Genomic DNA, 23,326 nt, shown 5'->3' with positions numbered 1-23,326 from the left:
TTTGTTACAGCAACACAGGACTGACTTCAACATTTATAGAATTCAATGAGAAAGCAATCAAGGAACAAAGCAGTTTCTACAAAGAGATAAAATAATTGTTAAAGTGTTAGGGGTCTAAAGTTAGATGTTCAGACAATGCCATTCTTGCCCACTGTGGAGTAAAATTTTTAGGGGACAAAGGGAGAGAATTTAACCAAGTAACATCAGAACATCTAAAGTCTGTATGCCGAGGAAGAATCACAACAGCTTCTGTCAGTGGAAACGACTGATGATAAACACTTTAATGAGAAACGTTTCCTCAGTAACTGCGGTTTGTAATCTGCAGCCGGGTGACATCAAGACTTTGCTTCCTGTTCCACAGGCTTCAGGTGCCACTGTACCACCAATTCCCCAGTGCTCTTGAGGCACGTGCTAGACATGGTCTCTTCTGTGGGAAGTCCTTGTGGCAGCTTCAGGGGCTGGATACGTATCAAGTGTTTAACAACTTTCAACTTTGCGTTCACTGAAGGGATGTTCTTGTGAATTTGAGGGGTGTGTGCCTATGAACAAGAGGAACAATAGCACAGATCAATTCAACAGGCAGTGGTACCACTTCAGGCAAACATTGAAGTGAAGGCATATCCTTCCTAAAGTAACTTCTAAGTAGGTCACGCTAAGTAACACATTAAACTAAGAAATAACAGCTACACATAGTGTGGGTTTAGCACCACGAGACTGAGCACACTGAGACTGGCGTGACGATGAGGACAGCTGCATACCTTCTGCAGTCCAAGCATCTTGATTGTATCCTTTTCCCAGTAAGGACGCCTTTTTGTACTTTTTATTCTTGTAACAATGTGTAGTTTATGAGGGTGCTGGGGGTCCCCACCATATTTTTCATGATCTTCAGGTTTAGGCTGAAACACCTAGGAAGGGAGAAGTATAAACAGTAACTCTTCTAACTTACAATTTTATACATTTCCTATTCCTTCTCTCAGAAATGAACACACACCAACATACAAACAAAACTGAATAAGGATCTCATCCCTAATCTTTATGTAATATTCAACCTCAAACTGAAGAGTTCAGATGAAGTTTAAGAATCACATACTTCAAGAAAAACAGCAGCTGGGTGGTGGTGGCCCACACCTTTAACCCCAGCACTTGGGAGGCAGAGGTAGGTGGATTTCTGGTCTACAGGGTGAGCTCCAGAACAGCCAAGGCTACACAAAGAAACCCTGTCTGGAGAGGAGGGACAGAGAAAAGAAAAATACCACACAGGTAAAGATTTCAGTTTGGTTTTTAACTTTGAACGAAGCAAGAGCCCTAGATGGTGCGAAAGGATTTAGACAGCAAGAACGTGAAGAACAGTGCAGGCTCCAGCACCCAATCAGGGCAGCCAGTGCGAATGAATCTCCCGAGAGCTGAGAAACTCACAAACAGAAACTGAGGGCAAGTGGTAAATCCAGTCCTTTATACTTTATCAAAAAAAAAAAATTAAGGGGCGGTGCTGGAGAGGTGGCTCAGCAGTCAGGAGCACTGTTGCTTTTGCAGAGGACCTGGGTTCAGTTCTCAGCACCCATATGACACTCACAGCCATACTAACTCTAGTTCCCAGGTTCTGCTGAGGTCTTCTGACCTTCCCAGGCACCAGACACTCACATGGTGCACACACACACAGGCAGTCAGAGCACTTATACACATATAACACAATTTAAAAATCTAAAAATAAATATACAGTAGAGAAGGAAACATAAAGCTATGGCTAACTGGTCTTTATTATACAACTGTGCTTTCAAATATCTAGACAAAACACCAAACACTAAGAGCCAGACCAACAGCTGCACACAGTACTCACACAGCTTCATTATTGCCCCAAACTGGAAGCAAGCAGGATGTCCTTCCGTAGGTGAGAACATAAGCAAACCACATAAACCCTTAGCATGGACTGCTATCCAGTCATAAGATAAAATAAATGATTAAGCCATGAAAAGGTTGGAAAAACCTTATGCACAGGCTGTACAATTCTAAGAATGTGAGATTCAGGGAAAGGTAAAAACCACAAAATGGGTAAAAAAGATCACGGGTTGCTAGGATTTAGAAGTTATGGGTGGAAGTTAACAGGTGGCACACAAGTGACATTTAGGGCACTGCATGTTTCTATGTGACACTTGGATACTGAGTACATGATACTGTATACTTAAGAAAATCCACAGGATACACAGCGTAAAGAGTGACCCCTACTGTAAATGATGGCCTTCATTATTTCATCTATTTTAATAACTGCTCTATATCAACACAAAATGTTAAGTACTGGGGAAAACGTATTGGAAAGAGGAAGCATAGAAGAAGCCTTGCGATTTTCTGACCATCTTCTTCTATATAATTAAACTACCTTACCAAACAAAGTTTAATTAATCAAAGAGCAAAAAAGCAAGTAAAATCCAAACAAAATGAAAACAAGACAAAACAAAAATTAATGAGGGCTTAGTCGGTGTTATCTAAACTTAAAAAGAAAAAAGAAAGATCAGAGTCAATCGGCAATAGTTCACATAGGAAGTCACACGATAGTCTCAATGGGACTCACCGCTTTCTCAGGACAGTGGTGATAAAAACCACAGCATACAAAGGGAAAATCATAATCAGGAACACATAGACTGGGAAATAGTAAGAGCCCATTCCTACGAAAGCCAGCGGGACCAGGGGCAGAGCAGTCACCATCCTACAGTGCTTCAAACGCTACTACATCCGTATGCACAGTAACGCAAAAGAAAATGAGCCCCAGCGGGCTGTGAGCTGCGCAGAGTAAATGCGTTGGCTGCCATGCCTGACCACTGGTGACCTGAGCTCCACTCCCCAGCCAGACGATGGCAGCAGAGAACTGACTTCACAGAACTCTCTCTATACCTCCACAGTCAGGGCGTGTGCACACACGTGTGCAGAAGGAAACGTAGACATAACACGCGCACACACACACAATGTAATAATTTTTTAAATGTGAAATTTTATAAAATAGGTACTCTTGAAAATATTCTTTAAAAGACACAGTCTTACTTTATCTGGAATCCTTGATCTGGTAAATTTGTGACGAATCCAATCTGTACCAATGAGAGATTCCACACCTTTCTTCACAGTCTGCAGCAGAAAACACTTGTTATTCAGAACTTTGTGTAGTGTGAAAATCCGTACCTATCAGTGTTTAGGTAACCAATGTCTGATGTACTGTGATCTACACTAGCTAATGGTTAACTTGGCTCCCTCACTGCATGGATACATGTCATTTAAGCACTAAGGGATGATAAAGCAAAAAGCACACATACATCAACTTCCAGTTCACGAGTTGGTAACTTCCTTCTCTCAAAGAGTGGAGGCAAATACTTCCATCTCTGGAGCTACCCAGTCTCTACTGCCAAGACCTGCCTCCACCAATACAATTAACAGGTATTCAATGCCGAATGCTATGCAAACAAACAAATGGGTGATGTGGGATTCCCCTCTGTATGCTGTGAATATCACTGGTTAATAAAGGAACTGCTTTGAGCCTATAGCAGAGCTATAGGGGAACAGAGCTAGGCAGGGAAAACTAAATAGAAAGCTGGGAGAAAGGAGGCAGAGTCAAGGAGGAGCCATGGAGCCTCCGCCAGAGACAGACATGCTGAAACTTTGCCAGTAAGCCACTGTCATGTGGTGATACACAGATTAATGGAGATGGGTTAAATTAATATGTAAGAGTAAGCCAATAAGAAGCTAGAGCTAATGGGCCAAGCAGTGATTTAATTAATACAGTTTCTGTGTGATTATTTTGGGACTAAGCGGCCAGGAACTAACTAGAGGCCTCCTCCTACAAATGGGAGTAGCTGCTTCAAAATAATTTTTCTAAGATAAGTGATGATCCTCAAATTTGCTCTGGAGGTCATGATTCACCAACCCTTTGTTGTTCGTTTGTTTGGAGACATGGTTTCTCTGTGTAGCCCTAGCTGTCCTAGAACTCACTCCTCTGTAGACCAGGCTAGCCCTGAACACTGAGATCCTCCTGTTTCTGCCTCCCAAATGCTATAATTAAAGACATGCACCACCACAACCAGTTAAAGTGTGTGTGCTAGTTACCTTATTTTTGTGGAGAAGGAGGTCTTTTTGTTTTTGTTTTTTGGAGCTGAGGACTGAGCCTTGTGCTTGCTGGGAAGTGCTCTATCACTGAACTAAATCCCCAACCCCGGTTTACCCACTGTCAGGCTGGGCACTAATCAATAATTTACCTTCAACAAAATCATGTAAAAGAAATCCAAGTTCACTGATGCTGATCTGACAGCTGGGGAACCTGCATAGGACCAAGCTGGGCCCTCTGAATGTGGGTGACAGTTATGTGGCTTGGGCAGTTTGTGGGGTCGCTGGCTGTGGAACCAGGATTTAACCCTAGTGCATGAACTGGCTTTCTGAAGTCCATTCCCTATGGAAGGTTAGCTTGCTCAGCTTAGATACATGAAGGAGGCCTTGGTCCTGCCTCGAATAACGTGACAGACTTTGTTGACTCCCCGTGGGAGGCCTCACCCTCTCTGAGGAATGGATGGAGTGGGGTTGGGGTAAGGGGGGGGGAGAGGGAGGAGGTGAGGGAGAGGGAATGGGGATTGGTATGTAAAACAAAACAAAAGATTGTTTAAAATTAAAAAAAAATAAATGATGTGGTAGGGATAGTGGCCGGCTGAGGTAGGAAGATTCCTTCAAGTTTGGGGCCAACCTATAGGTTAAGATATTGTCTCAAAACAACATACAAACCCCAGTGAGTTCTTCCTGCCCTAACACCATCACCAGGCCCACTCCTGCCTCGTCTGTACTACTCAACCCTAGTTCACTCTTGCAGTTGGAAACACGGATTCATGGCAGCCTTTCACACAGTCACTTTCCTCTAGCCTCCCCTGAACTACAGAGCTGACACCAACAACCAGAGAGTAAGTCCAGACGGGGTAAGAAAGGGGACACCCGGCCTTTATATATCAGAAATACTGGGCTCCTAATTCTACTTCTGCAGCTTACAACCTCAAGATTCAGACACACATCCTCCTAGGGGATCAGTTTCAAAAGTATCAGAAAGGAAATCCTCTGAATTCATAAGCTAACCTGAAGTAGCCGACACTTCCTTCCCTATTATCTGCAGCGGTCTGCGCCCAGTCTGGTCTCCATGTGCGCACTAGCCATCCCACCCCACTCTCTAAACACTGGAAGGAAATACTAACGAAGTGCTAATGCATTCCTAACATTTGGGAGATTATCTTCTGCTTTTCCTAAGTATATCTGACTTTCTGTGATTGAAAATGTATGCTTTTCCTAATTGAAGGGTTTCCCCTAAAACTTTAAGATTAAAAGAGATTAAGGGGAATCAGCAGTAGACTTTTTATCTGCTGGACCTATAGGAAAAGATGTTTTGGGGATGAAAATATTTAGGGAAATATTAGGGAAATAGAGAATAGCACATAAAACAGAAATAAATAAGGGTCAGGACACAGCTCAGCCAGAGTGAGCTTAGTCTCAGCCACAGCATTCACCCAATGTTCACAAGGCCCTGAGCTTGATCTTTGTCACCATTAGATAGATAGAACAAACTAAATCCAATTAATTTATATCAAAAAGAGCTTTTAAAAAGAGCAACTTGCTTATGTGTGGTTTTCTGTTTTTGTTTTTTTGATTTTTGAGACAGGTTTTCTCTCTGTAACAACCCTAGCTGTTCTGGAACTATCTGTTTTTAAGACCAGGCTGGTCTTGAATTTACAGAGATCTGCCTGCCTCTGCCTCCCAAGTGCTGGGATTGAAGGTGTTCGCCATCAGCACCAAACTACCTGTGTGTTTTGTAATCAAAAAGAGAGAAAAAAACAAACAAATTTTTAGGTTAAGAATGTGGCTCAATTGGCAGAGTGCTCGCCTACCATGCACAAAACTCTTGAGTTCAATCTCCAGCACTGCAATGCTGGGGGCAGGCAGAAGTTCAAGGTTATCCTCAGCTATATAGTGATTTTGAGGTCTGCCTGAGTTATATGAGAAACACAGAGAAAACTTACCTGCAGTCTGCCTGGAGGCCTCTGAAATACTGAACGCAAAACACCAGCCATAAGTATAGTAATTCTTCTCTGCAGAGGCTGAAAAGCAGGAAACAGACTACCGGTCAAACATATTACACATGAACAGATTTACAACCCTTCTGTAGCAGTAAAACCACAGGTGATCATTATACACCAAGAAATCCTATTTCCATCTAGTGAGTTTAGAGTCTATGCCCATTCCATGCAACTGGGAAATGGGAGTTTCTATCACCTGAAACTCTTCACAGCACGCATAAAAAATATTTGGTCCTTTTTCTTGGTTGGAGAAATCAGAGAATGTATGAAACTAGACAGGACTGAAGAAATTCTACCTCTTAAAGTCAGAACCAAGTACCCTCTTACTATACATACGAGAAAAACCATTTCCAGAAAGCTACGATTTCCCCGAGGGTAGCTAGCCATTAAGAGAGAGTGTATAGATGGACGCTGAGACCCATGCCTATAACCCGACGCCTGGGGAGCTGGGGGCAGGAAGATTCTGAGCTTTAGGTCATCCTGGATCACACAGCAAGGTCTAGTCTCAAACATGCAAAACAGAAAAAAAAAAGCACATGTGCTCAACCCAGTTCTAGCTAGCAGTCCAGTATATTTTCACTAGATCACTTACACTTTCCTGTTACAAAGAGAGAGAGAGAGAGAGAGAGAGAGAGAGAGAGAGAGAGAGAGAGTGAGTTTAGGGCTGAAAAGATGGCCCAGTTGCTAAGGTACTTTTTGTGCAAGTTTGAGGACTAGAATTCAAATAACCAGTAGCTATGGAAAAGCTAGATATGGTGGTGGCCTGTATCTATCTCCCCAGAGCTGGAGTAGAGACATTCCTGGAACAAGCTGGCCAGTCAGCCAACCGAAATTGGAAAGCTCCAGGTTGTGAGACCCCATCTCAAAAATAAGATGGCAAATGTCTAAGGTATACATTTCTGATCTTCACACACACGTGCACACAATGCACGCACACAAAAACAGGTCACTTTTTGTCTAGTATTTTTAAAAATGATTCTTCTGCATTGCTTCTTCTGTTTTTAATGTTAAGGATTTATTTATTATGTATACAGTGTTCTGCCTGCACACCAGAAGAGGGCACCAGATCTCATTACAGATGGTTGTGAGCCACCATGTGGATGGTAGGAATTGAACTCAGGACCTCTGGAAGAGTGCAGCCAGCGCTCTTAACCTCTGAACCATCTCTCTAGCCCCCTGCATTGCTTCTGTAACCTCAAAAAGTTGTATTTATTCAGATAGGCACGAAAGAGGTGTAGCTTAATGCATACTGAAAGCAGAAAGATGAGGTTCATGAATTATATGTATGCCTTGAACAGATACTTTGTGTATCGTTTCCCCCTCTAAAGAAAACAGTACCTAGTTCACAAATTATCTATTTTATATAACATTAGAAATAGTAGCTCTACACCCCAAACAGGGTAAGTGCTGTACTACCTCCCAACCAGATTCTAGCTCACGAGGTCTGTAACCTTCTGTGATGTGAACCAAGTAATAGCTGGAAGTCTAAGATGTCACTTGAGAAGAGCTGGACCTTGGGAAAACTGCTCGGCAGCAGAATTAATCAAATCCCGAGCTATTTTCTCACACTTCTTCCGAATTAAGCACCATCTGCAAATCCAACTCATCCAGTGCTGCTTAACTTTCCAGCTGGGCTTCAAGAAGCAGCTGATGGCCTGCTGCACCCCGCAGCATGGGGAAGGAGGTACTCAGAAAGGCAAATCCATGGGGATGTATTAAAGGGACAGACACACTGAAAGAACTGGAGCCACAAGCATCAGCTTACAATTGGAGCAAAAAAAAAAAAATGCGGGAAAGTTCATACAAATATACATGGGTAAACTAACTGGAAAAGAGAAACAACGCTTCCTGTAGAAGAATTCTGTTTCTTATGGGTTCCTGTCCCCCGGGGAGGTAAAGAAAACTATTCATCACTTCAGTGAACTACAGAGAGTGTACAGAAAAGAAGAAAATCATCTTTATAGAAAACAAACTGACAAACTGTACCTCCACCAGGTGATCAGGGATATGTAACACCAGCAGTGATAAAGGTTGACAGCGTTCCAGCCAGAGCTACATAGTAGGAACCTATCACAAGACAAAATGTTATTAGCACCTGCACTCGACACAGGACAGGTAAACAGATGTCTTCCACCCTCAAGTCCATGCATAACCCCACTTAAGAGAAAAAACAACCCGAGTTAAGGGTCACTGTGTGTGCTGACTAGTTTTATGTCAACTTGAAATAAGCCCTGCTTATTCTGTTCCTGTCCCGACTTCCTTCAAAGATGGCCTATGGAACTGTAAGCCAATTAAACCTTTTCCTCCCCGACTTGCATTTTTTGGTCATGGGTGTTTCGCCATAGCAATAGTTCTCTTAACTTTCCATACTGCAGTAAGCACTTCACTAGTACATTTTCAAATACCTCACTTCTTAAACCTATCAAGGTCATCACAAACTAGAAACCTGAGAAACCAGTCAAGAGGAAGCCAAGAGCTACACTCCTTATGCATAATGTACACCACATTGGTATATGGGTAGGATCCTGGAATATAAAAGGACACTAGGCAAAACTAAATAAAAAAAATCTGTCTGAACAGAGCAAATAATATTAATAATGTATCAATTTGGTTCAGCAGTTGTAATGAACACCCTACACTAATCTTTGATATTAAAAGGGAAAACTGAGCACGGATAATATAGGAACCCTGTACTAGCTTCTCCACTACTCTGGAAATTTAAAATTGGCTAAAAGTAAAGTTCATTCATTAAAACAAACAAGAAAAAAAAAACTGGGACTAGGAAAATCATTTGCCAGGTACACATGAATTCCCAGGCTCAAGAGTGAGTACTGTCTCCAGTGTCTCTCCACTTATACCAAGATGAAAATCCAAGTCCTTAACACACATCCCAAGCCATTGCGTATCACTGCCAATCTCCACCCATCTTCCCCCATAGTCTCCTTCCATCTCCTACTATTTTCTCTCTTCATCAGAGTATCTGGCTTTGTGCATGACCCAGAACCAGCCAAGCAGGGTGCTTCTCCCCTTTGACTATCTGGAATGACACGGACAAGCCTTTCTTTTTCAGTTTTTGGCTCAATCCTTAGCAACAAGGTCTACCTCGATCACACTGTTTCAGTTCCACCATTATCTTCTATGGAGTAAGGCCTACCTCCACCGAATCATTTAACATCTTCAGCCACACTGCTGCTAGCACTCTTAATCCCTTGCCTTACAGAATACTGTGGTCTACTGTAATTTGCTAGTTTACCATCTAGCAGTTGCCTCCATTCAAAACACAGGACAGTGCCAGAAGACAAGGACTTTATATTTTGTTCTGGATCTGCTCGAGTCACAGGTGTGCCTCTCAAAATAGCATCTGCCCTCAAGATTTTCTGCTGAAGTTTAACTTACAGATATTAGCAGTGTCACAATCAAAACTAACTGCTTTTGTTGTTGTTGCTTCTGGGGTGGGAGTGGGGTGGGGTACTGAGGACCAAACCTAGAGCCTTGCACATAGAAAAGTACTCTCCAGCTTCAATATTTTATGTCTTAATAAAGTAGGTTACTCTTATTAGGCATGTAACTTTTGGACCTTGGAGCAACAATACCGCCATCTGCTGTACAACAGCTTTCCTCTGTGCTGGTGCAGAAAAACGTGGCTGGAGAGATGATGGCGCAGCAGTTAAGAGCACTGGCTGCTCTTCCAGAGGACCCACATGGCAGCTTACAAGTGTTTGTAACTCTAGTTTCAGGGGCTCTGACAATCTTCTGGTCTCCTTGGACACTGTATGTGCACATGGTGCACAGACATGATAAATAAAACACTCATACACATAAAAACAAACTGGAAAAACCATCGAGCACATAAGGTCTATAAACAATTTCTATTCTTTAATATATGAATTATGTGTATAAACAGAAAAATCTGAAGGTTGTCAAAACCATTTTCTTTCTCCCTCACCCACAGGGTTTCAGTTTTGTTCTTGTTTTTTGTTTTGTTGTTTTTCCTGTTTGTTTTGCTTTTTACAATGACTTTGAAGGTAAACGGTTCTTTAACCCCAAACTACACCAGCTCCTAAGTTTTTAGGTTTTTTTTTTCTCTTTCTAAAGAAACAAGGTATACACATGGGTTGTGAACATTCCTGAAAATGTAAAACATAGAATTTCCCATCCAATCAACCGAGGGCTCTGAAATTAACAATTGTCTCTCTTCCCTAAATTTACAGGGCCTAAAATAGTGGGCAGCCGTCATAACTGCCTCTTGGCCAAAAGAGAAGGCGCTAGAGAGTGGACAATCAAAGCAGCTTGCAAAATCATTGTCTTTAGTAAACAGCAACTGTAAACAAAACAAACAAAAAACCTGCATTCTGAGTCGCAGTAACTGAAAATTAAGTTTTGCCTTCTTTAGATTTTTTTTTCACTGATGCTCAATGAGTGTCCTAGAGTTATAAACCAGACGAACACTGGAAAAGCTACAGACATTCCCGAGCAGACAGGCTTGGATGGCTCAGGCAGAGAGCTACAAGAGTGAGGCTCTCAAAGAGACGCGCGACCCAGTAACCCGCGAATAAAGTAACAATCCGACCGCTTTTAGAAGCCCAAGAAACCGGTCCTGGACACACACCTAGTTACGTCGCCGGGAACTCCAAGCGAAAGGAAGTCAATATCTGCAGAGAAAGCCTACGTGAAAACACACAACGCCTATAACTCCAGCAACCCGACTCACCTGCGACCTCTCGGTGCAGCCGGAAGAAGCGGAACGGAGGTAAGCGGACTCAGTGCAACACTCACACCGCGCCGTTGCCATCACGGGGTGCACAGCTCTTTGGTTCCGGCAATGGTTTTTTTTTTTTTTTTTTTTTTTTCTTCTCCGCTCTGACCCAGGGACTCCCATTCACAAAGCGCCACAGAAGACTGCGCAGGCGCAGCGGTGTCACGTGTGCGCTTCCCGGGTGGGGGACTAGCCGTGGGAAAGTCTGGCAGAGCCTCAGGAGTTCTCGCTGTGATGGCCAAGTCCAACCTGGGGCAGGATCCCGACAGCACCGCTGCGGTGGCGGTGCTAAAGCGGGCAGTGGAGCTGGATGCGGAGTCCCGGTACCAGCAGGCTCTGGTGTGTTACCAGGAGGGGATTGATATGCTCCTGCAGGTTCTAAAAGGTGAGCTAGTTTCGGTTTCCTGCTCTATTTGGGACAGTGTGAAACTTAAGAAAACGAAACTTACTAAGCATTCAAATTCGGGAGCTATACTCTGATATTCTATTGGACAACGGAGGTGGTGGCCTTCATATTAAATTGATATTATCACGAAGGAGCATAGGTCATTATTCTGAAACATAAGAGACATAAATAGAAGACATAAGCCTTGCTAGGTCCTGCATTTGAATGAATCTTATTTTTTGTTGTTGTCAGTTTGCGACAGGATTTTTCTTTCCATTACTCTCTCTGTCTCTCCTTTCTACCCCTACTATGACCCAGTGGGTTTCATTAGGGTGGAAATTTGTTTACAGGAATATGTGCAACTTACCAGTGACTACATCACTGAATAGACTCTCTCCTCCCCATCAACAATTTATAAACACACATACACACACACACATATAAAGATGGGGGGGCGGGCTTGAACCTCTACCTCTTTCATAACTGCTAACAGGCCCAAGTTTGTGGTGATCTTGTACAGGTAATTAAAGCTGCTGTGAGTTAGAGAGCAACATGCTAGAAAGTCTCGAGTCCGTCCCACTCCTCCTCTGGCTCTTATTCCTTCTGCTCTTTCTTCTGGGATGTTCCCCAAGCCTGGGGATGAAAGTAATAAAACCACAGGAGGCACTCCACCCCCCAGAACCTATGACCTCCAGGGTCTTGTACATTTAATCCGATGTGAATTTTCTCCTGTCAGGCAGGCATCAGATCCAATCAGAAAGCAGTTCGGTACCCTATAACATATGCCATATGTTCTGTAACATATAACATCATGCCACTATTGGACCAATGGGCTTATTTGGCCCTGCTGGTTGGTTCTAACACAGTGTATGATTGAATAAGACAATTTTCCCCCAGCAGCCTGTGTAGCACCTTCTACCACTATGAGAACTATCCAATGAGAAAGCTTCGAACCCAGTTCCAGCTTGATTATTTCTCTGTCCTGTGACCAAGGCATGTGGTATGTTCAGCAAGAGTCTTACCAGCTAGTTTTGGTGGTCCAAAAGCAGTGGCAATTCCTATACTGTTTGGGGGATCTCACAGGCCTCCTTGACCAACACCTAGGGAGGTAGCCCACTCCCAGCATTGAGATTGACCATTAGTAACTCATGTTTCTGGGAACAGCTTTATCTATCCACAGAGATACAACTTTTAAAACTCTTTTATTTATTTATTAATTTTTTGATTGGTTGACTGTCCTATTTAGGGTTACTATTGCTATGGTGAAACACCATGACCAAAAGCAAGTTGGGGAGGAGAGGGTTTATTTGGCTTACACTTCCATGTTGTTGTACTCCGTCACTGAAGGAAGTCATGATAGGAACTCAAGCAAAGCAGGGACCCGAAGGCAGGAGCTAATGCAGAGGCCGTGAAGGGTTCCTGCTTCCAGGCTTGCTCCTCACAGCTTGCTCTGCATGCTGGACCACCAGCCCAGGCATGGCACCACCCATGGTGGGCTGGCCCTTCTCCACCAATCACTAATAAAGAAAATGCCTTAGAGCCCAAATCTATGGAGGCATTTTCTCTTCACCCCCACCTCCCAGACAGGGTTTCTCTGTGTAGCCCTGGCTGCCCTAGAACTCTCTTTTCAGGCCAGGGTGGCCTCAAACTCAAAGATTTATCTGCCTTTGCCTCCCAAGTGCTGGGATTAAAGGCGTGGGCCATCCTGCCTAGGGAGGCATTTTCTTAATTGAGGTTCCCTCCTATCAAATGACTTTCGTTTGTGTCAAGTTGACATAAACCTATCCAGCACACTTAGCAAATACCAACATTGTTATTTGGGCTGACCCTCTCCTCCAAGTCCTCTCTCCAGGTGTTGTGGCTGGTTTTGTGTCAGCTTGACACAAGCTAAATTTGTCTGAAAGAAGGGAACCTCAACTAAGAAAATGCTCCCTTAAGATTTCTCTGTAGGGCATTTTCTTAATTAGTGATTGATGGAGGAGAGTCTAGCCCATTTGAATGAACATATCCCTGGTCTGGTGATCCTGGGTTCTATAAGAAATCAGGCTGAGCAAGTCACAAAGAACAAGCCATTAAGCAGCACCCCTCCATGGCCTCTGCATCAGCTATTACCTCAGGTTCTTGCACTGTTTGAGTTCCTGTCATGATTTCCTTCATTGATGCATAGTGCCATAAGAAGTGTAAGCCAAGCCTGACAGTGGTGGTGCACACCTTTAATCCCAGTACTTGGGAGGCAGAAGCAGGTTAATCTCTATGAGCTTGAGACCAGCCTGGTCTACTGAGTGAGTTCCAGGACAGCCTACAAACACACACACACACAAGTTTAAGCCAAATATACCCTTTCCTCCCCAACTTGCTTTTTGGTCATGGTGTTTTGTTGAAACAGTAGAAACCCTAACCACAAGTTGGTACCAGGATAGTGGGTGACAGACATGACCATGTTTTTGGGGGAGGGTTGTGGAAAGACTTTGGAACCTTATGCAAGAAAAGCTATTGAGTGTTCAATGCTTGGTGAGCTGTTGAAGACCAGCTTCGACAGAACTCATACATTCCAGGGTAGGAGTGTGAGGATTAGAATTATTAAAAAAAAAACAGAGGTATGAGAGAACTAAGACACAAAAACATAGAACAGCACTGGGAGGGACTTTGAGTGGATACTAAATACTGAATTTGCCTGTGTTTAATTTTCATATGTTTTTATACCCCAATACAAAAGCAGGGGCTGGGAGGAGGAAAGAAGGCAAGAGACTGCTTTAAAGTGACACAAAGGACAATCAGAACAGTTACTTGCTTCAATACTTGGGACATCAAGCCATTATTTCCTGGGTAAAGTACTTGATGTTTGGGGCAGGAATATGCAGTGAACACACCCTAGACCAAGTTGAAGACAGCCACTCCCTATGTCAAACCTCCTATTTTAGAAGAAGGAGCATAAATAGGCTCGAATTCTCTGACCCTTGGTCAGGGTAGAGTGGATCCACCTTTATAGGCCATCTTAATGTCCGAAACACCAAGTAACCACACCCTAAGTCAGGGTGTGTAGCCATACTTGTTAAACTCAAACTCTCTGGCCTTCAGTCAAGGTGGGACAGGCTCACATCTGTGTGTGTTCCCATAGTGAGCTGCTTTGTAGGGCTTGGGAGCTAACAGCAGCCTAGCAGGCTGGGGACAGGGATATCACAATGGTAGGAGGCTTGTGAGAGCACCCACTGTCACCCTGCAAGTCCAGTGTGTGTGTGTGTGTGTGTGTGTGTGTGTGCGCACGCGCGCACATGTGTGCAACACATGTGCACATGCGTGCACGAGAGAGAGAGAGAGAGAGAGAGAGAGAGAGAGAGAGAGAGAGAGAGAGAGAAAGAGGGAGGGAGAGAGAGAGAACCTGCTTGATAATGCCACAAAGTACATCTGGAGGTGGCAGTCATTTCTCACCACCATTGGGTCCTAATTTAGAATTTCAGACTTAGTGGCAAGTACATTTACCTGCTGAAATGTCTTGCTTGCTTGCCCAGTCTTATGTAACTACTGTTTGTGGGCAATAACTGGCATCATAGGGGAGCTCATTAATTCTTTGCAAGGGCAGCACCTCAGTCACCTCCCACTAGGCTCTACTGCTTGGAGATTCCATTACCTAACATTGTTACACAGGACTGAGCTTCCCATTCTTGAACCTCGGAGGGAGGAGGTACACTTCAATCATATCCAAGAGATAGATGTGTATCTGTTCAGAACTACAGAAGGACACTCTAGCACACTGGGTTAGAGCACATTCATAAATGGCAGAGAATTTGTGGGAAACTTGACAAAAATCCCTGTTCTTTTTCTCAATTTGTAGGCACCAAAGATGCCAGTAAGAGATGTGCTTTCAGACAGAAAATCTCTGACTACATGGATAGAGCAGAAAACATAAAGAAATACTTAGATCAAGAAAAAGAAGGTAAAAGGTTATTTTTGAGACCATGTCTGGTGTTGGGGCTCAGAGACAGGATGCAGCTTGAGGCCCTGGGTTCAAAGCTCTTGCTTGTGGAGTGTGGTATGATCTGGGCCACTTGTGCCTGGGAGCTTAACAGATTTTTCTCTGTTTCATTCCTCCTTATACAGGAATTTTTTCTCCCTTTCTTTCTTTCTTTCTTTCTTTCTTTCTTTCTTTCTTTCTTTCTTTCCTTTTCTTTTTTTTAAAGAGAATTCAGAATGAGTTTCAAGGTTCTTTTTTTATTTTTTATTTTTATTTTTTGTTTTATGTGCATTGTTGTTTTGCCATGGGTGCTGCGTCCCCTGGAACTGGAATTACAGACATTTGTCTCTAGGCAGTTGTGAGCTGCCATGCAGTTCTGGGAATTGAACCTGGGACCTCTGGAAGAGCAGTCAGTGCTCTTAACCATTGAGCCATCTCTCCAGCCCCAGAAGTTATTCTTAACAGTGTCTGGTTTTCAGTTTGGGCCCTGGGGATTCAGACATCCTTTGAATACCTGACAAAAGCTTGGCCATTTTTAAGACCTTTGCAGATCGCTATGAAGCCTGTGGGTGGACTTCAGTTTAAGAATCTTGCAGAAGAACACCAAATGTGGATCCTGTGTTTGTATTTTCTTTTATGAAAAGATGAAAAATCATTAGAATAGCTAAAGAAACTCCAGGGCTTCTCAAATGTTGCTGTGAATCAAAGCATTTCACGAGTTATATATTCCTGAAGATTAAGAGGTGAGGTAGGTATTCCTTTGGATCTATTATAAGTTCCCAGCTCATGAGCCTCTGTGTGAGTCGCTCTGGCTACCTCACCTGAAGCACACTGGTGTTTTTACAGCCAGAGATGCTAGTATCCCCAGGCCTCGGCTCTTCTTCCTATCTGTCCTTACTACAGCTCTCCCCCACCTCTTCCTAGGGTTCTGTACTAATTACACCCTGCTTATGGTGGTTGAGTGAACAGTTAGATTAGCCTGTGTGACTGGTTGGCTTAGATGCATGGTTTGTGTATCATCTCTATGCAAATGTTTTTGTTTTTGTTTTGGTGGTCCTGGGGATTAAACTCAGTGTCTTTTGTTTGTAGGTGAGTATTCTACTGCTAAACTATGGCTATAATCCAGACTTTTTTTTTGATTATTCAAAAAGCTGCCACTTTTTTTGTTCTTTTGGTTTTTGGTTGTTTTGGTTTGGGTTTTTGTTGTTGCTGTGCTTTTTTGTTTGTTTTTCAGACGGGGTCTTGCTATGTAGCCCTGGCTAGCCTGAAACTCTCTTTGTAGACCAGACTGGCCTTGAACTCATAGAGATCCACCTCCATCTGTCTCCAGAATGCAGGAAAATGCATTTCATTTTCCATTTTACAGTCTCCGAAGAATTTCAGTCCTCATAGCATGAACCATTTAAAGTCTGCTTAAAACATATCGCAGCATCCTTAGCACACACAAGGCAGCACCAAAAGCAAGCAGACAAATAAACTAACAAAAACCCTTAAAACAAGAAAAAAAATGCAGCCAGGCTATGGTGGTAACACACCTATAGTTCCAGCATTTGGGAGGTAGAGGCAAAACGATAAGGAATTCAGGGTCACTCTTAGCTATGTAAGGAGTGGCCAGGCTGGGATACATTTGACCCTGTCTGAAAACAGAGCCTTAAGGTGCTAAGCATGACTCTGAACTCCACTGTACAGTTACGTGTTTCAACACTCACTTTAGCAATGTGATTCCAAGATATGAAATGGCAAGGCTGCAAAGAAAGCAGATACAACCAAGTACATCCTATGTTCTGCCCATGGTGGCAGGGGCTTATGCCGCCTGTGTGCAGTCAGTCCTGTCTCGTATAACTTTCCCAGTCCCTCAGAGACAGCGAAGGAACACTTTTCAAGTAACCTCTTGTGGGCTGGAGAGATGGTGCAGCGGAGCCTGGGCTGCTCTTGCACAGGACCCCCAGGTTCAGTTCCCAGCATCCACACAGCAGCTCACAACCATTTTTAACTCTGCTTCTGGGGACGCTAAGGCCCTGTTCTGATCTCAGAGGACGCTGCATGTATGTGACGCAAATGCATACAGGCAGGCAAGACAGTAGTACACATAATTTATTTTTTTAATTTTAAGAAGGAAACGTCTGGATGGCCCCCTTTGCCTACCCTCTGTGAAGACAGGAATCTCCTTTGGAATAGTGTTTTGTCTTCTTTCCCTATGTGTAGGAAACATTTGCAGTTTCATGATACAGAGAAGGCATGTGATAGCTACTTAGTAAATCAGTTTAAAAGTTTGTAACTTATCCCGATTAATCACTGTATGCACCATAGCGGCTGTGTATAAACAAAGTGTTCACAGTGAGGCAGTTCAATGGGTTCAGCCATCTGCCCGCAAACCTACGGACCTGAGTTCAGTCCCTGGGGACAGACCCATGTGGTAGAAGGGAAGAGCCAACTCCCACGAGGAATAAAGGTGTAATTTTCAAAAAGTGGTCACTGGTCACATTACAGTAGCGTATGTTTTGTAGATGGAAAGTATCACAAGCAAATTAAAATAGAAGAGAATGCCACTGGTTTCAGTTACGAGACACTTTTCAAAGAATACCTTCATGAGACAGTTACAGAAGTTTGGATAGAAGACCCTTATATTAGACAGACTCATCAGGTAAGTGGAATGGACTTTAAATGTGCAGTTAGCTGTTTGTGTTTATGGGTTTCCTATCCATGGATTAGATGGAGGATCAAAAATACTGTTAAAAATCCCATCTGTACTGAACATACACAAACATGACAGTGTAACAATGATGTGTAGTGTTTACATTGTGTTGGGTAGCATAAGTAGTTTAGACATGATTTAAAGTTCTCAGGATGGGTGTGTAGGTTCTGGGCTGATAGAGCATCATTTAAAACAATGGATGCGGAGGCTGGAGAGATGACTAAGAAGTTAAGAGCAGGGGCTGGAGAGAAGGCTCAGAGGATAAGAGCACTGGCTGCTCTTCAGAGACCCTAAGTTCAATTGCCAGCACCCACGTAGTAACTCACAACCACCTGTAATGAGATCTGGTGCCCTCTTCTGGCATGTAGGCATACATGCAGGCAGAACACCATATACATAATAAATAAATAAATTTTTAAAACTAAATACAGTGATGGAGGGAAGCATCTGTGGACAGGATCTTGCTGGACCATTGAGGAACAATTGTGTGAGTTAGTGCTAATCCATCCTGATGCCTTTCAGCTGTATAACTTCCTTCGGTTTTGTGAGATGCTGATTAAGAAGCCCTGCAAAGTAAGAACTATTCACCTTCTCACCTCTACGGATGAAGTAGGTATCTGAGAAACCTCATCTTTTCTTGATTTACTGCGTTCCGTCACAAGTGACCTGGTCCAGTACTTTAGCTAGATGTATTTCCTTGGCAGTAACTTACCTTGTAATACCAAGCATAGCATATCTTACCAAAAAGGCTGTTGATTTGAGAGTGTTGACCTTGTATTCGGCCATTTTGTTGGGTTTGAGTAGTTTGTCAGTTTAGTCTCGGGATCAGTGATGATGCAGTCTGCACTAGTGACAGTTCTGTCCTTTGCTGCATGTATCTGGGGTTGGATTATCGCTGTGTCTCTTTTGACTGTGTTTTAAGTACAAGGGCATCCAAATAATTCTAATTTCTAAGATTAGTCTAAGAAGTAGGCAGTCTCACATGGATGACTGAATATCATCACTAAAATACATTTAAGGATGCTAGGCACGGTGCCACATGCCTCTGTGCCTATCAGCAGGGAGACTGAGGCAGGAAGGAGCTGTGTGGTATTCACATGAGGAAAGCAATTGTTTGTATAAAAACAATACGTAAAAAAGAAAAGAATTACCCATTCTTCGGTTGCTTCCTTGAGATGGTAATATTGAAATTAATATAGAATCTTTTCAGTTTAATCTCTCTATGATATTGATTGTGTAGCTCATGGCTAATTTAAGTTATTAATAACTGAGGAAGTAAATTATGTTTTATGCCATCAATAGGGGCTTGGGAATGCACAGCAAAGTAGCGGCCTAGAAGAAATAAAACAATCCCTCAGGAGTCATGGCGTGCTGTTGGAAGTAAACTATTCTTCCTCTATACATGACCGAGAAATTAGGTTAGTATATAATATTTTATTTTTTCATAGTTGAGACACATTTTTAAAATTCCAATGTAATATAATTATATACACATATTTAAATATTAAAGCTTCAAATCAAGCTCAAACTTAAGTAACTTTGCACTTTGGACAAGAAATCTTGGCTTACCTCACTCTATAGTGAGTTTAGTTCATTCCTAGTCTAATAGCATGTATGGTTCTGTGTCATGTGGAAAGGAGCTCTTTTGTGCAGATCATAGGCAGTGTTATGGTAGGAGATAATCCGTTTCTTACTGAAATTACTATTGACCTGGTGTGGCTTCAGTGGTATGTTCTAGTAGTGTGGTATTAATCAGGAAACGTACATACAGCATCTTAGGGATCATGCTAAGAACCCTTCCTTTCCTTTAGCATAGTGGTTTTCATATGATACAGCAAAGAGGCCCTTGTTTTTAATGCAGAGTTAATCAGATGATAAATATGCAAAATGGATGGCAGTGCTGCTGTTGTTGAAGCAGAGGTCAGGGGCTGGCCTGTCTTTGGGAGCCCCGTCTCCATCCCTGCATAGTGGCTCTGTGTTAGTCAGTGTTCTTCAGTGGAACAGAAATTAAAGAATGAACACACACACATGTGTGTGTGCGTGTGTGTATAAAGGGAATTTTTAAAAACAGTTCACAGGCTGTGGTCCAGCTAGTCCAACAATGGCTGTCTACCAATGGAAGGTCCGAGAACCCAGTACTTGTTCAGTCCATGAGGCTGGAAGTCCTAGCTGATCTTCAGTATACACCAGAATCCTGAGGAAGTAGGCCCTAATGGCAGTAAAGGAATGGGCTTGCCAGTGAGAGCAAGCAGGCAAAGAGAGCGAGCTTCCTTCTTCCACGTCCTTTATAAAGGCTGCCCAAAGGTGTGGCCCAGATTAAAGGTGGATCTTCCCACCTCAAAAGATCTGGATTAGAAGTGGATCTTCCCACTTCAAATAGTTTTGATGTTGTTTCCTTAGTTAGCTCTTTTTTGTTTGTTTTTTTTTCTTTTTGTTTGTTTGTTTGTTTGAGATAGGGTTTCTCTATGTAATATCCCTGGCTGTCCTAGAACTCACAGTGATATGCCTGCCTCTGCCTCCTGAGTGTTGGTATTAAAGGCATGTGCCACCATACCCAGCTCTTCCCTCTTCAAATAGTTTAATTAAAGAAAAAAAAAATCTCTCAGAGATGTACACAGCCATTTGGATTTTAGTTAATTCCAGATGTAGTCAGGTTGAAAACTGGAATAGCCATCACAGGCACCTTTGAAATGTCCCCCACACTCTTCCTGAACGTCCTTTGCAAACCACATGTTAACAGAGAAGAGGAGCTTAAGTTAGCTGAATTCAAAGGTAGCTTTCCCTTTAATGGTTAAGTTCTTTCTCAGCCAGTCAGATTAGCGGATGGTGTTTAATGCTCCTTTTGTTTTCCTTATAGACTGAGCTTATTAGCTGAGTCAGACATAGGGGAAATCTTGATGATTCTTAACCAACTCTGGCTTTAAAAATGAACTCCTATGTCTTGACTATAATACTTTACACTGATTTCAATAGGTTCAACAATGGATGGATGTTTAAAATTGGAAGGGGACTTGATTATTTTAAGAGACCACAGGTAGGATATGATTCCATTTATTTATTTATTTGTTTGTTTATTTATTTATTTTTTATTTATTTTTCTTCTTATATATTACATCCAGACTGAAGTTTCCCCTCCCTCCTCTCCTCCCAATCTCTCCTCCTACATCCCCTTTCCCCCAGATACACTCTTCCTCCCTACCCTTCAAGGATATGATTTTATGATTAACTGTGAGCACTGTTTTGTTTGTTTTGATGAACTCCTGGGCTCTTAGCCTCCAGAGTGGCTGGCACTATAGACAGAACATCACGCGTGGCTTTTTGTGTGTGTCATTTTTAACATTATTCTTCTTTTCTTCATAGGGTCGTTTTTCCCTTGGATATTGTGATTTGGATCTGAGACCATGTCATGAAACAACAGTGGACATTTTCCATAACAAGCACACAAAAAAACTATGACTTGTAGTAACCTAACTGCAGGTTTCTGCGTTAGGTGGTTTCAGCCCGTTTTCCGTTGCTGTAACCAAATACCATACACTGGATAACGTATAAAGAATAGAGGTTTAGGCTTTGGCATCTGGGGAGGATCTTCTCTCTGCATCCCACTTAGAATAATGCAACAAGATGGAGCAGGCTTGTGACAAAGCTTGTGAGGCAGAGCCAGCCATCCGAGAGGACTCCTTCTCAACACTGCTATCCTAGGGACCAAGACTGAACTCGAGAACTTTTGGGGACACATTCAAACCACAGCAATCAAATACTGAGCTTCCTTTTTTCTTTCTCTTTTTTTTTTTTTAAAAAAAACTTTGAATGTATTTTTATAATGTATAAATTTAATAATAAATGTTTACATTTCTACAAATTTCTGGATCTGTAAATATGCTGTTCAGTAGATCGGCAGTGTTTCTTTCTAAATCATGGAGTTAACAGAAGGATTTTACCAGCTTCCGGCTGGTGGTTGGCGACCAGGTTAGCAGATACTGCACAGCTGCTGTGAGGGACAACTGGATGTTAATCCTGCTCCTGGGAGTTTAGAGTTCCAAAACAAAAACCACAGGTTACAGTGCACATACAAGACAGATGGGCTGAGGGCCTAGGAACAAGAACCAAAGTTCATGTGGCTGAAGATGTAGCCTAGAGCACAGCACATACCTAGTGTGGGCCACTCCTGGCTTCCATTTCCGGCAGTTAAAGATGGTTGTCAGCCAGGCTTGATGGGGCATGGTTGTAATCCAGCACCTAGGAGGTCGAGGCTGGTGGATCTAGAATTCAGGGTCATTCTAGGCTCTACAGAGAGCTTGGGGCCAACCTGGACTATGTGATACTCTGCCTCTAAAAACAAAGAAATAAGTGGTAGCCTGTGGGAGACGTTCTCTGGGGCCCAGATGTCCAGCATTACGACATCCGTACAGTCAACCTGACCTGTTTAGTGATTTTCGTGGAACCGTCCTGGCAGGGCTCAGAGATGCTCTAAAGAGAGACTGCTGTAGCCCTCCCTGCGACTATCAGACTGCTGAAATAATGGTCCCCAATAAATCGGCATTTCCCGGGAATCTAATGCTGGGAGAAGGTAAGACTTGAGGCATGGTGCGAGCCAGAGGAGGAACTTGTCACCTAGGAATAAATCTTTACACAGTTCTGACAACTCAGTCAACACCGCCCCACCCATCTCCACCAGAGACTGGAGCCTAGACAGCGAGGAGCCAGTGACACACACATCCCCAGCAAGCCACTGCCCTATTTTTTTTCCTTGAACAAAAATTCTTGGAGGAGTTGTGTGTGCATTTCCTCACCAGCTGTTCCACTCACTTCATTCACTCTTGGCTGCTGCCTGGGGCACTGCAGTGCAGTCACTACAGTCAGGAGCGACCTTGACACCACCTTACTGCGTGGGCACTTCCCTTAGGACTGGCTTTTCACTCTGTAGCCATGGGCACTGCCCTTAGGACGGGCTTTTCACTCTGTAGCCAAGGTTGCTCTCGGAATGAATGTTTTCCTGCTTCAGCCCGAGTGCTGAGACTCGCGTGCTATCACTTCCAACTCCTAATGGGCACTTTAACAGTTATGTTTAAGTTACCAGCATATATTAGTTATATAACAGAATGGGTTTCACGGTGGCCTTTTCATTTGTGTGTATCACAGGCTCATACCCACTTCTCTGCTCTTTTCTCATCCTCAACCCCTGTCTTCTAATGGACACTTTGGGAGCTTTGTCGTATTTGGTATTTCAGAAAAGCTGGACCCAGTTGGCCATTCCTGTCCTGAGATTCAGTTTTCCTCAAGCCCACATCTCCATCTTTCCTTTTAAATATGAGAGTTGAGTGCAGCCGGGGGTGCGGGTGAGTAACGCATGAGCTTAGCATGCGTGGGAGTCCAGGTCAGGCCTCAGGACAAATCCAAACCTAATGCTTACTGTTCTCCTAAACGTCAGTCCGTGCTCTGTTCCTAGGTGATT

At 43.1% G+C, this 23,326-nt stretch overlaps 2 protein-coding genes across 5 annotated transcripts; one reads left to right on the top strand and one right to left on the bottom strand.

Moving 5' to 3' along the window:
• Positions 1 to 247: 247 nt before the first annotated feature.
• On the bottom strand, positions 248 to 10,929 carry Mrpl30 (mitochondrial ribosomal protein L30). Of its 2 annotated transcripts, none has more exons than XM_087898088.1 (6): positions 10,798 to 10,929; positions 8,073 to 8,153; positions 6,030 to 6,107; positions 3,034 to 3,114; positions 759 to 905; positions 248 to 539 (listed from the first exon to the last, which is right to left on the bottom strand). In XM_087898088.1, the coding sequence occupies exons 3-6, from the start codon at positions 6,078 to 6,080 to the stop codon at positions 336 to 338; spliced, it is 483 nt and encodes a 160-aa protein (XP_087754214.1). In that variant the 5' UTR covers positions 6,081 to 6,107; positions 8,073 to 8,153; positions 10,798 to 10,929; the 3' UTR covers positions 248 to 335. The 2 variants fall into 2 exon arrangements, with proteins under 2 accessions (XP_087754214.1, XP_087754213.1); XM_087898087.1 differs by having other exon boundaries at positions 10,696 to 10,880.
• Positions 10,930 to 10,979: 50 nt separating this feature from the next.
• Mitd1 (microtubule interacting and trafficking domain containing 1) lies at positions 10,980 to 21,733 on the top strand. Of its 3 annotated transcripts, none has more exons than XM_087898085.1 (7): positions 10,986 to 11,227; positions 15,060 to 15,161; positions 17,687 to 17,823; positions 18,397 to 18,483; positions 19,177 to 19,292; positions 20,848 to 20,908; positions 21,235 to 21,733. In XM_087898085.1, exons 1-7 carry the CDS (start codon positions 11,077 to 11,079, stop codon positions 21,328 to 21,330), a joined length of 750 nt encoding a protein of 249 aa, XP_087754211.1. In that variant the 5' UTR covers positions 10,986 to 11,076; the 3' UTR covers positions 21,331 to 21,733. The 3 variants fall into 3 exon arrangements, with proteins under 3 accessions (XP_048286242.3, XP_087754211.1, XP_087754212.1); XM_087898086.1 differs by lacking the exon at positions 10,986 to 11,227 and adding an exon at positions 13,938 to 14,053; XM_048430285.3 differs by lacking the exon at positions 15,060 to 15,161 and having other exon boundaries at positions 10,980 to 11,227.
• Positions 21,734 to 23,326: the final 1,593 nt, after the last annotated feature.

This window comes from Myodes glareolus, chromosome 18 (genome assembly GCF_982192425.1).
Source record: "Myodes glareolus chromosome 18, mMyoGla1.1, whole genome shotgun sequence".
In the NCBI taxonomy this organism is placed as follows: Eukaryota; Metazoa; Chordata; class Mammalia; order Rodentia; family Cricetidae; genus Myodes; species Myodes glareolus.
Note: the sequence above shows the minus strand (reverse complement) of the source record. Positions and strands in the feature narration are given on the sequence as shown.

Coding starts and splice junctions, on each gene's coding strand:
- Mrpl30 (XM_087898088.1), bottom strand. CDS start 6,080: ATGGCTGGTGTTTTGCGTTCAGTATTTCAGAGGCCTCCAGGCAGACTG. Junction 3,115..6,029: donor GGCCTCCAGGCAGACTGCAG/GTAAGTTTTCTC, acceptor TTTCTGCTGCAG/ACTGTGAAGAAAGGTGTGGA. Junction 540..758: donor AGATGCTTGGACTGCAGAAG/GTATGCAGCTGT, acceptor TCTTGTTCATAG/GCACACACCCCTCAAATTCA.
- Mitd1 (XM_087898085.1), top strand. CDS start 11,077: ATGGCCAAGTCCAACCTGGGGCAGGATCCCGACAGCACCGCTGCGGTG. Junction 15,162..17,686: donor CTTAGATCAAGAAAAAGAAG/GTAAAAGGTTAT, acceptor TATGTTTTGTAG/ATGGAAAGTATCACAAGCAA. Junction 17,824..18,396: donor ATATTAGACAGACTCATCAG/GTAAGTGGAATG, acceptor GATGCCTTTCAG/CTGTATAACTTCCTTCGGTT.